General features: G+C 39.3%; 1 protein-coding gene across 5 annotated transcripts in view; it reads right to left on the bottom strand.

The window, feature by feature from the left end:
- Window positions 1–5,492: 5,492 nt before the first annotated feature.
- ARK2N (arkadia (RNF111) N-terminal like PKA signaling regulator 2N) overlaps window positions 5,493–12,309 on the bottom strand; it is a 76,662-nt gene continuing 69,845 nt past the window's right edge. For all 5 annotated transcript variants that reach the window (XM_070627586.1, XM_008534503.2, XM_008534501.2 and 2 more), the window contains one exon: window positions 5,493–9,466. In XM_070627586.1, coding sequence (XP_070483687.1) covers window positions 9,277–9,466 — 190 coding nt within the window. In that variant the 3' untranslated portion in view covers window positions 5,493–9,276. The remainder of the gene's footprint in view (window positions 9,467–12,309) is intronic.

The following is a 12,309-nucleotide window of genomic DNA, read 5'->3' as shown; positions in this document are numbered from 1 at the left end:
CAGAGTCTATGGCACTCATTCATGCCAAGATATGAACAGCTTAAAGCAGCTCAAATCATGGTATCCTCAATTCCAAAAGTAATTGGTACTTTTTATAACAGCTTTTTGAGACATAATTCACATACCAAAAAATTCACCCTTTGGTTAAAGTGTCTGACTCAGCAGTTTTTAGTATATTCAGAGTGGTGCATCATTTTAGAATATTTCCTTCACCCCGAAAATAAATCTTTTACCTATCTGCAATCATCCTGTATTTCCACCTGCCCCTAGCCCATGGCAACCACAAATCTACTTTGTTTCTATAGATTTGTCTATTCCAGACATGTCCTATAAATGAGAGAATATGCAGTCTTGCGTAACTGGTTTATTTAACATGTTTTCAATGTTCATCCATGCTGCAGCATGTGTCAGTACTTTATTCCTGTTTATGGCTGAATAATACTCAATTGGATGGTTCTACCACATTTTGCTTATCCATTCCTCAGTTGACGGACATTTAGGTTGTTGCCACCTTTTGGCTATTATGAATAATGGTGCCATAAACATCTGTGTACAAGTTTTTATGTGGATATATGTCTTCATTTCTTTTGGGCATATACCTACAGCAACTCTATGTTTATCCATTTGAGGAACAAACCATTTTCCAAAATGGCTGCACCATTTCACATTTCCACCAACAATGTATGAGGGTTTTGTTTTCTCCACTTCCTCACCAACATTGTTATTTGACTTTGAATCTAGCTGTCCTAGCAGGTGTGAAGTGATATCTGACTGTGGTTTTGATTTGCATTTCCCTGATGACTAATGATGGTGAGCATTTTTTCATGTGTTATGAACCAACTGTATATCTTCCTTGGGGACATGACTATTCAGACCTTTTTTCCACTTTTAAAAATTGAGCTGTCTTTGTATTATTGAGTTGCAAGAGTTCTTTATATATTCTAGATTCAAGTCCCTTATCAGATATAAGATTTGCAAATATTTTCTCCCATTCTGTGGTTGTCTTTGCACTTTCCTGGTAGTGTCCTTTGAAGCACAAAATTAATTTTGATAAAGTCCAATTTTTCAAATTTATATTCTGTTGTTGCTTACACTTTTGGTAACATATCCAAAAAGTGTTGAGGGCATCTAAAAGGAATCAGCTTCAGATCTTAGTCATTCCCACTAATATCATCTGGAAGGTCATAAAGAACTTTATTCCTTCTACTTGAGACAGACAAAAAATTTTAATTTATGAAATACTTAAGATATACATACAGGTACAAAGAATAACATACATCTGTGTCCCTACTACTCAAGAAATTTTACCAATAAAGTTCAAGTCCTTGTGACCCCTTTCTACCTCCCCTTCTGAAGGTAATCATTACCCTGAGTCTGGTGTTTATTATTCTCATGCTTTTCTCTATATTCTTACTATATGTGTATGTATCCTTTATCAACATGTAGTATTGTTTAGTCTTTTTAAACTTCATATAAACAGCATCATGTAGTATATATTCTGCAACCTGCTTTTTCTCTACTCCACATTGTTGAGATTTATCCATGTTGATATGACTGATACAAGTGTAGAAATATAGCTCTAGTCCATTAATTTCCACAGTGGCTAAACATTGTATAAATACATTGTTTATCCATCCTATAGACAGACATCCAAGTTGAAATAGCCAAAAACTGGGAAAAATGACACTAAACATTTTTGAGCACATAAACTAGTTTCTGTAGAACTATGGCTTTGCTTTCCTTACAACCCACAGCAAAGAATGCATTTTATATCTTGACCCTATGTGCACATACATATATTTGTATGTATGTATATCACCACGTAACAAAAGTTTCATGTAACATTTGTCTCCTGTTATCTTCTATGTTGTTCTATTTCCTTAAATACATAAACAAAAGACGGTTTACAGACAATAAATTGACTTCATGACTTCCCTATATAGGCTACCACCACAGTTCAAAAACTGCTCAAGGGTATTATCCCAAGCAGTGGAATTGCTGGGTCATGGCCTGTCTTAGCTCGGACTGTCATAACAAAATACTATAGAGTAGGTGGCTTAAACAACAGACATTTTTTTCTCACAGTTCTGGAGGCTGGAAGTTCAAGATCAGGGTGCCAGCATGGTCGGATTTGGGCGAGATCCCTTTTCCTGGCTTACAGACAGCTGCCTTCTTACTGTGTCCTCACATGTAAGGCTCAGGTCTTCTCCTCTAAGAGCACTAATCCCATTATGGGGGCTCCCCTCTTATGATCTCATCTAAACTTAATTACCTCCCAAGGCCCCATCTCCAAATACTATCACATTGGGGAGTAGGGTTTCAGCATATGAATTTTGGGAGGGACACATTCAGTCCACAGCTTGAGGTACACGCATATTCAGCTTTGCTAGACAATGCCACTGTTTTCCAAAAGAGTTATAGCAAATTATGCTTGCACAAGAAGACAAGCAAGTTGCCACTGTTGTGCCTCCTCACTGGATTTAAATATAATCCTATCTGATTCTGCCTATGTGAAATGGCATCCTGTAATCTAAGTATAAATTCCCATAATTAGTAGTGAGCCTGAGCATCCTTCCTATGTTTATTGGCCATCTGTATTTTCCTGTTCCATAAACTATGAGACAGGGAATCTATCTACACAGGAAAAGTTTCCATGGCCATTTCAGAGCCTGAGTTAGGACACATACTCCAGTGTGTGGCTCTGATGTGTGACCAACCTGCCCAAGAGAAAAGGGAAGCAGTCAAACATTACCTTCTCAGGAAGACTTCCAATTCTTCTCAGGCCAGAGCAAAGTAGAATCAGCAGCAAAAAGAATAAAGAAAAACCAGGTGGAGAAAAGAGGTTTTGTTTTTCGTAAAGCTAAAAAGTCCTAACTTGGGCCACAGAAAAAATCTGCTCTTGAAAAGTCTAGCTATGTAAATCTGGATAAGTTGTTATTCTTCTGTTCTCAGTCTTCCAATCTGTAAAATTAGGATAGCAATCTGTACCACTTCTTACCCTCATGTGGGAATTTGGAAATAAAAATTCTTTTAAAACTTAGAAGATAAAGAGTTTGTAGAAATCCGAGGTTCTGTGGGTGTTAGTCATCCAACGCCTTCCAAAAGCTTAAGTGAGACGAGAGAACTGTAGACCTTTGAACAGCTTTTCAGAGTGAGCAGCTCTCCTGAATTCCTGCCTGAAAGGCCTGATGGCACTGCAGAACAATAAATTATCCCCTAAAATAACACAGCCCTACCTTTCAGTCTCAGAAAAGAAATCTAAGAAACTCTTCATGTTCAGGCATAGAAACCAAATCCCTTAGTGGTCAGATGGCCTTTCTGGGGTCTCTTGTTCTCTGGTTCAGGTCAGTCACCGCACCTTTTGGTCTGATCCCCTTCAGGCTGCAGATGCAGATCCACCCTAATGTCAGACTTGCTTGTGTTAGAGTCAATCACAAGAGTGAGGGCTCTGTAGTCCACAGCTCTTCCATCCCATTCTTAGGATGAAGCAATCACAGAAAGGAAACAGAAATGACTCCTCTGAGGTATCAATTATCAAAGCACAAAGGAAAAAGCTGGTACCAAATAGCTTTCTTTACCAAAGAATAAGAAGGTAGATCGATATAATTTATAACCAAGGGGTGTTCCCAACCAGCAGGCCAGGATCATACCAGCTGCTGCTTCCACACCTCCTTTCTGAGGTTTTGACCTCACTGCCAGCACTCACTGTCATCCTTTACTCACATCAACCCCACCAAATGGGGTGCGAAGACTTGGCAGGAAAAAATTATCCCTGAACCTTATCATACAAAGGGAAACTGCCTAAAGCCATCTCCAGCTAGAAGACATGCCACCTGCAGAGCAGTACAAAGGCAGCTGAATTGAGCCAAGTGTTACAATGCTGGTGGGCTAGTGGGTGCTCTTCCCGCATCTCTATGATGTTCATGATCAGCACTTGCATCTTTTTCTGAGCTCACTGCTGCTTCCAGTATTTGCTATTGACTTTTTTTTTTTAAAGTAGGCTTTTTGGTGAGGGAGATTGGCCCTGAGTTAACATCTATTGCCAATCTTCCTCGTTTTTTTTTTTTTTCTCCCTAAAGCCCCAGTACACAGTTGTATATCCTAGTTGTAGGTCATTCTAGTTCTCTATGTGGGATGCCGCCACAGCACAGCTTGATGAGTGGTGTGTAGGTACGCACGCAGGATCGGAACTGGCGAACCCCGGGCCGCTGAAGCAAAAAACACCAACTTAACCACTTGGCTGTGGGGCTGGCCACTACTATTGACTTCTTTTGCTCTAGGCAGACTCTCTCAGCCAAAGTTTCACCTTAGCTCAGGAACTTCCCTAATTCTGTGAGTCAGTGTTCTAACACATGGAGTTAAGGAAGGAAAGGAAATCATACCTACCAAGGACCCAGGAGGATCACTCCTTCAGAGATCAGTAATATGGTTAAAACAAGACCTAGGAGAAATTCACTTTGGTTGCAAAATTGGACCTAAAGAGATATTTACACATTCAGTAAAGATTTATCTATAATTTTCCTCTGTTTGGACTAAAATTATAAATAGCTGTCATCTACTTTCATACAAAAAAGGGATGGCAAAGCCAAAAGCCGGCAAAGAGCAGGAGGAGGACGCCAGAATGAGAGTAAGCACTACATACAGATTTTTTCACTTACTCACAACTTGTCTTCAGAAGCAGCATCCAAGGACAAAAGGATTCAAAAGCAAGGCCCTAGGTAAACAATTTTCTTCTAGAGCCCAAGAAAAGAAGTTTTTCACAAGCACTAATATGCTAATATGTCTAGGTCTCAGTAAAATATAGTATAGAAGAACTATTGCAAAAACCTGAGAACATTTCCTAATTATTAACAGATCTCTTTCCAGTGCAAGTGGAACTAAAAAAATTCTTGAGGAACACTAAGAGATCCAGGAATTAGTGTTTTAATAAATATAGGCCTCACTCTCCCTGGTTCCTCATTCTCCTTTATGTGAAGATAGTTACAAAAGTCATGAGACAATGTTAATATGGTAGTTCCTATCATTTTGATAACCAAATAAAAAATAGGAAAACAGAACCAAATTAGGGGAAAAGTTCTTTAAGCTATTTTTGAAACATCCTATATTTGCTCCCAAGTTCAACTGCATGCAAAGTGCATGCAGTTACCGCGTTCTACCCTGGTGCACTGGGCTCTGGGAAATAATGTCAGCTGAATTTTGTTCTCAGGAGCAAAGGTTCCTAGCACAAGGCAGCCTTCAGCCCTCTTTGAAATCCACTGGTCCTAGCTGGCAAAGGAAGTGGGGGCTACAGGAAAGCTAACATCCAAAGACCACTTGCAAAACATTTTGGGAGTAGGATACAGCTATTGCTTGGAAAAATCAGACATCTTATAACAATAAGATCTGATAACAAAATATAATTCACTTTCACATCCAAAAGCTAACTTGGGAGCTGCTCCAGGCACATCTAATTAACTGAAGCAGATAGAAAAAAAAAATCCTCAGAAATTATCGTTGTTTAAATACACTCTATTTTATTTTGTCTTAAAATAGTTTAACCTTTATGCTACAGACTTATTTCAAAAAACAGAAAATCTTATCTTGCACCAAAAAATATATATATAACACTCTGTTTTATTATTTTTTTCTCCAAAGACCATTAAATACTAAATGGAAACAAAAACTAAATAATGAATGTAAAGAACCAAATTTCGTTTTAAAAACTAGAGTTGCACATTTTAAAACAATTCTAAGCAATGATTTGTCGTCACTGCATCAAGTCCACGCTCACACTCCAGCAACAGCAGATCTGTTAACCACCAAGTGCATTGGTTCCTAGCCATACAATGGCTAACATTTCATTTTCATGGTAAGAGGAGCAAAAGGCTTCAATGACCTTTGTACTCTTTAAAAAACAAAACAAAACAACAACAAAAATATTTCCTAGTTATCCAGTGATTTTTTTTTTAAGATCACTACCCTTTAAAATTCGTTAAAAGAATAAGAAGTACGTAGTGTTTTAAATAAAATGAAAAAATACAACAGCATCAGACTAAAATACGTGATTATTTTAAACAAACAGTGCACAATCTGAGGAAGTCTGGTTAGGGCGCAATTATTTTTATATATACATGGAAGTCACATCATACACATACTGGAAAATAGGGATTAGGGGCTCTTTACCTTTAAAAAAAGTTTAAACTGAAAGTCAAAATTGTGTCCCCAGCTTTTTGAAAAACCTTGTGACACAGTATAAAAAAGCAGGCAACACATTCATTTTTAAGTTACCTATGGTGCTAATCTGCTAAAAGTAACAACGAACAATTGACTAAATTAGCAAATCAGACGGTTCATATTCACAATTGATAATAATAAAAGCAGAGTTTATGGGATGCTCAATCGTAAAGAATAATGGAGTTCATTCAGTCTGGCCCCTTCCATCAAAATGAAAAGACAACTACTGGTGAGCAGCAATTACATGTTACAGGGCAGTGATGATGATTCAACAGCTAGGTTACAGCTCTGTGGTTTCAAATTGGGGAATCGGGGGGACAACCAAATTAGTGCCATAAACCGATCTGTGATCAAGTGTACCTCTTCAGCAGAGATATTACTTTGAACAGACGATGTCCTGTGAAGCATAAAGAAGTATTTATGCTACCAAATGCAAAACTTTGGTGAAAAAAGATCTCTTTAAAAAAAAATTCAAATGTCACAGGAGTTGTTTACCACAGAATTTTATCATTAATACCTTACCAGAAACAACATCCCCATTCTATGGGTTCTGGCAGTGAAAGAAGAGTTGAAACATAATCTCTCCAGAGTTAGTAGGTGGAAAAGTCCCAACCTCACAGGAGAAAAAGCTGATGGTCTCTACCATCCCTTCCCCTCCCCTTTTTTCATCTTAATTTCTAAATCTCTGTTCTGGTGCATGAAGTCAGGTAGTCAGGGTGCTGGGATAGGGACAGACGAGGGCAAAGTTCAACCTGATGTAAAAGCAAAAGGCCAGAAAGAGCTTGGTTACAAGTTCACTCTGATCCCAATCCACAGTGCAGACAGCACACCAAAAGAATTCTCTTTAGAGGATGATTTTTAGGGGCTAAAGAAAATATGCCATGGGAAATCATGTGCTGTATAGAACTGGACAAAACATACTGTTAACATAAGAATAGGTAATACAAAAACTTTATAATGGGGCTCTGCCCTGATACTGGGGAATAAATAAGCTGTAAAAACTTCAAGTCATATGATCCACTCTGTTCTTTTCCCAATGATTTTCCTAGAAAACACAGACCAGAAATGGTACATTTCTGCTTTGTCTAGCATTTTAATTCAAGTCAAAAACAATATGTAACAGTAAAATTCAATAAGTTAATTCTAGAGTAAAATGTGAAGGTCCAAGTTACACCAGTAGTGAATCTGCAGAAGGTCCTACTTCGCTCTGCCCTCTGGGTCTTTGGTTTTGTCTAGAATTGTGGCAATGTGAGACTTGATATATGAGGTCTAAAACTGGAAGTTCATGATCTTTTAAAAGCCTGATCTATTAAAAGTAGATTGACAGAAAAATAAAAAGTTGATGAAGAACAGAGGCCAGATCCAATGAGATGCTATCAGAGAAGATCAAAGAACACATGCTTAAATACACGCCTATGGAAGAGGTAAAAAGAAGAACTACAGCAGCAGGAAGCAGGGTAAAGAGATAAACAAGTCTTTACAAAAAAGAGAAGAAAAGGCCAGGCAGGTGGAGCCAGGCAGACTGATGCATGCGCACGAAGGGGCGTCTCATTCATCTCAGCGGCCCCACAGCACCCACCCCGCACAGTGCCTTATGCAGAACAGGCACTTGGTAAATGTGTCCGCTGAATGAAGACTGAAAGTGGTAGTTCTTATGATAAGAAAGAGCCACCAAGGCATTTGGGGAGGGAGGCAAAGGGCTATAGCAACATTATGTGGTAAAAATGGAAAGAAAAACAGCAAATAAAGACTGTGGACAAACAAAAGGTGAGGTCTTCTAAGCCAATGTTACTTCACTCCTTCCTGTGCACAGTATATAGTGTTCTGACTTTAGGTATTGCTTGTAAAATAATTCACTAGTAACTATAACATGTTATAGGAAAAAAGGTAGAAACTAATGCCACAAAACTCCAACACTGGCATTTCCTGAATTCCCTAAAGCTCCTACTACCCTTTGCTATTCCTTTTAGATACTATAAAACCTACAGTGCCAACAATGTGCTTTGCATATGGTTTCTTATGGTGTATTTTGATTTTTCCACTTTTAGAAGGTAGAGGAGACAAATACCCAAATATAGCATCAGGTCACCTTCAGCTCAAGTGTTAAAAACTTTTTGAAGACCCTTTATGGGAATACTAGCTATGAAAGGCGGCACTGTCCTCTTAGATTTGCAAGTGCCCACAGCCTTAGAAACCACACAACTTTTTATATTCTTCCTAAGTAATAGGTTTCTATGTTCTCCCGTTATTTGAATAAACCAGGAAAAAAAGTTGAGGGAGAGAGATTTTCCTACTGATCTCTCAATACTCTCTTCAGATGCCCAGAAAACCTCGTGGTGGGTATCCATCTGAAATGCCTCTGCCCCAAAAGGAGACATGTGCCAAAGAGTTATGAATTATTGCAACAAGGAGACCAGCTAAGTCACCTTAGCAGTATTTATAAACACAAAGGGGCATGTCAATTACTTGTGTTGTGGGAAGTCAGCCAGGAGCAAAGTCAGGAAAGAAGGCAGAAGACTTAAGCTGGAAGAAAATACTTTTGTCTTCTATTTTCAAGGACAGGTTTTCAAATGCACATGCCCTACTAGGTGCCCACAAGGACCTACTAATATGTGTGCAAATGCCCTAAGGTGGGAGTGCCAATGGGTGGGCTGACAGTGGTCAAGTCTAGACATTAATTTTATTCCACAGAAAAATAAATACAAGATTCAAAAACTGAAATCCATTTCACCTGGTAATTGAAATATTATTCTAAAAGGAAGGCAGAGTTTCCTAAGATTAAAAGTCACCAAGTAAAATGAAGTTGTCTAATAAAATTCATCATTCTCATATTCCTACTGAGGGAAAGAAGAAATTCTTTTCTCTGTGATAAGTTATTTTCCTACGTGACTTCTTTTAATTACCAAAAAAAAAAGGGAGGGGAGCAATTTTCCATGAGTTTTGATTATACAAATGCCACAAACAGCTTCTGAGGCTGAAGCTATGACAATGAACTTCCATGTCACAAAGAGGAGGAGGAAGAAGTGGAAGGGAACAGTGCAGAGGAAACACAGTGACATTGTATTACAGTAGGTATTTACGTCTGCTATCCTCATCCAAGGTAAGGTCAACAACTTCTGCAGGTGAAGCCCAAGTCTGCTGGGGAGTCACAGCAGTCCATGACTGTGTTTGCCGGCTGCTAACATACTGCGTGCCCGAGCCATGCTTCCACGAAGAAACACTCTGAATCACACCTCCTCGAGGATGAACACATCTGCGATTGAGATGAGGAACAAAAGCATGGTTAATCCCACAACAGGAAAAACAGAAAGCAATACAGCTTCAGCAGCACTGAGCAACACTTTCAGTAAGATAAGCCTACTATGCAAGTTCATGAAACCCACAGCCAGTATCCTTCCCTTTTTCCTTCCTCTCTCCATGTCTTTCTGTCTGTTTCCCTTCACCCTCTCTGTTTAGCCTAACAGAAGGCCAAGGGTCTTGTCAGAAACTCCTGAGTTACGGGCCAGCCCAGTGGCATAGTGGTTAAGTTCATGCGCTCCACTTCAGCGGCCCAAGGTTCAAAGGTTTGGGTCCTGGGCTAGCACTGCTCGTCAAGCCACGCTGTGGTGGCATCCCACATCAAACAGAGGAAGATCAGCACAGATGTTAACTCAGTGACAATCTTCCTCAAGCAAAAAAAGGAAGACTGGCAACAGATGTTAGTTCAGGGCCAATCTTCCTCACACACAAAAAAACCCCCGAGTTATGTCTAGATTTGTTGCTGACAAGGGACAATGGATGTTTCTCTGAATTCATTTAAACCTCTGGAATCTTCAGGACAGTCAGCAAATAAATCCAGAGCAAAATTAAGATGCCCAAACAATGTTAGTCTGAACAAATGAAAGAGTAAGGAAATATAGGAGAAATTTGTTCTTAAAATAAGTTCGGTGCCATATTTGGTAATAATACCTTCAAAGACAGTAATAGTAATATGCCTTTACAGATTAAATTTCTAAAAGTCTGTGGGTACTAGGTCACTCATAATGGATCAATTTCCCTCATCATGAAGGTCACAACAAAAACACTTGGCTGCTTATGCTTTAGATTCAGTGATAGTAACACTACTGAAGTACTCAGTTAAATTCTCTAAATGTGTTCTAGAAAGAGACAAAGTACTGCCTTGCTGACAGACAAATCTCACCAGGAGTTCACTGGAAGAAAATTGTTTCAGAAACAGTGACATGTTGAGTTTCACATTCCAGTCAAATGACAGAACTGTGAGCCTCCAGGATGAACCACTGAGTAAGTTCTGTTTCAAATGAGAAGGTGGGCAGCTCAAGCTATCATTGTTACTTATGTCCTCCTATCTAAATTACTGACCAGTCCCTATGTGGCATATGTGAGAAGAGACAAGTGGCATGACTCTAGTCACATAAACTACTATAACAGATCTTGAGCAGCTGTCCTGACAACCTGTGTACAATGAGTGATGCTAGGTCACTTGAGAATGCCAGCTTTGAGATTCAATGCTACCCACACCACCACGTTCAAAAGAACATTAGGGTAACAATGGTCAAGGCTCAGTGGCAAAACTGCCACAAAGATCCTTAAGCTACTGGAAAGGGCCCTGCTCCTACAAAGGCTAGCCTGAAAATGACTCCCTTACCAAGAGAGGTGCTGAAAAGCAGATCCCTTGAGGCCACAGCAGGGGGAGAATGTAGATTTTTTACAGTCCCAGAGGCCCATCATCTGTTCAGAAATGGGCTAAGTAGCTCCTAACCCAGAGGCTACCACATTTTCAAAGATTAGCTAGTGAAGAGCATTAACATACGGGACATAAGAGTCCAAAGTCTAATCCAAATCTGTCCAACCCATTAAGTACACTCTGATTAAGTGTTCATGTAGTCGTGGAAGAATGTCAGCCAAAGGAATCCATTCAGCATTTATAGAAATGGTTTTGATGACTGATGGTAATAGAATACTAAGTTAATTAAGTAGTTTCACCTCATTTGACAATCCCAACAGACCTCTGAAGTAGATGTGGAAGTTATTATCCATACTCTACAGACAGGGAAACTGAAGTTTAAAGAGGTTACATGATTTGCCCAGGGTCACACTGCTTGAAAGTGGTAGGCTAAGGATCTTCAAAGCCAGGTCTGATTTTGGATCTAATGCTTTTCACAACATCATGCTGTCACTTTACAAATCTGTATACTAAATTAGGTAAGGCAAACAGCAAGAGTCGGCAGAGCACAAAGATAGGCCAAGACTAACAATTTAAAAATATAAAGTTCTTCAACAGTTGAAAAGCTCATCTGTACATGTACTAATGGAGTAAAGATGACTAGAAACTTAGTAGGAATTCAGGGAATAAATGGCTACAAAGAGAGTCAATGCAATCTCTGGCAGAATTCCTAGAAATATTTCTGCATTAAAGAGGTATGTAGTCCCAACTGTTAATCTGTGCTGCTCCCTAAGTGATCATACAATGTAACATCAGGTAGTGGTTTTAAAAGGGATCTGATCCATGGGGCCGGCTCTGTGGCCGAGTGGTTAAGTTTGCGTGCTCCACTTTGGCGGCCCAGGGTTTTGCCGGTTCAAATCCTGGGCGCGGACATGGCACTGCTCATCAAGCCATGCTGAGGCGGCGTCCCACATGCCACAACTAGAAGGACCCACAACTAAGAATGTACAACTATGTACCGGGGGGCTGTGGGGAGAAAAAGGAAATAAATAAAATCTTTAAAAGGCATCTGATCCAAACTGCTCATTTTACAGAAGAGAAAACCAAGACCAAAAGACAATCACCCTGGGTCGTAAGCAAATTAAGCACAGAACCAGAACAAAATCAGGTGTCCACTGCGGAGTTTATTTTCCACTAAATAAATATACCTTCCTCAGACTAGACCTAAAGTACTATACTATGTTTGATTGTGAAGGGCACTGCCTGGCCCCTCTTTGCAAAAGTTAAAGTGCACACATGACTTTTCTGTGTGTGGTATAAGCCAATAAACATTCAAACAATTTTTTATGATTTAGTGACTTCAACGGTCTTAAATAAATGGTAGCTAGGAGATGGAGGAGCATAGAAAATGGCTTTTAAGAAAATTTTTTCTT

This window comes from Equus przewalskii, chromosome 7, assembly GCF_037783145.1.
Source record: "Equus przewalskii isolate Varuska chromosome 7, EquPr2, whole genome shotgun sequence".
Lineage (NCBI taxonomy): Eukaryota > Metazoa > Chordata > Mammalia > Perissodactyla > Equidae > Equus > Equus przewalskii.
This window is presented reverse-complemented; position numbering and strand designations above follow the sequence as displayed.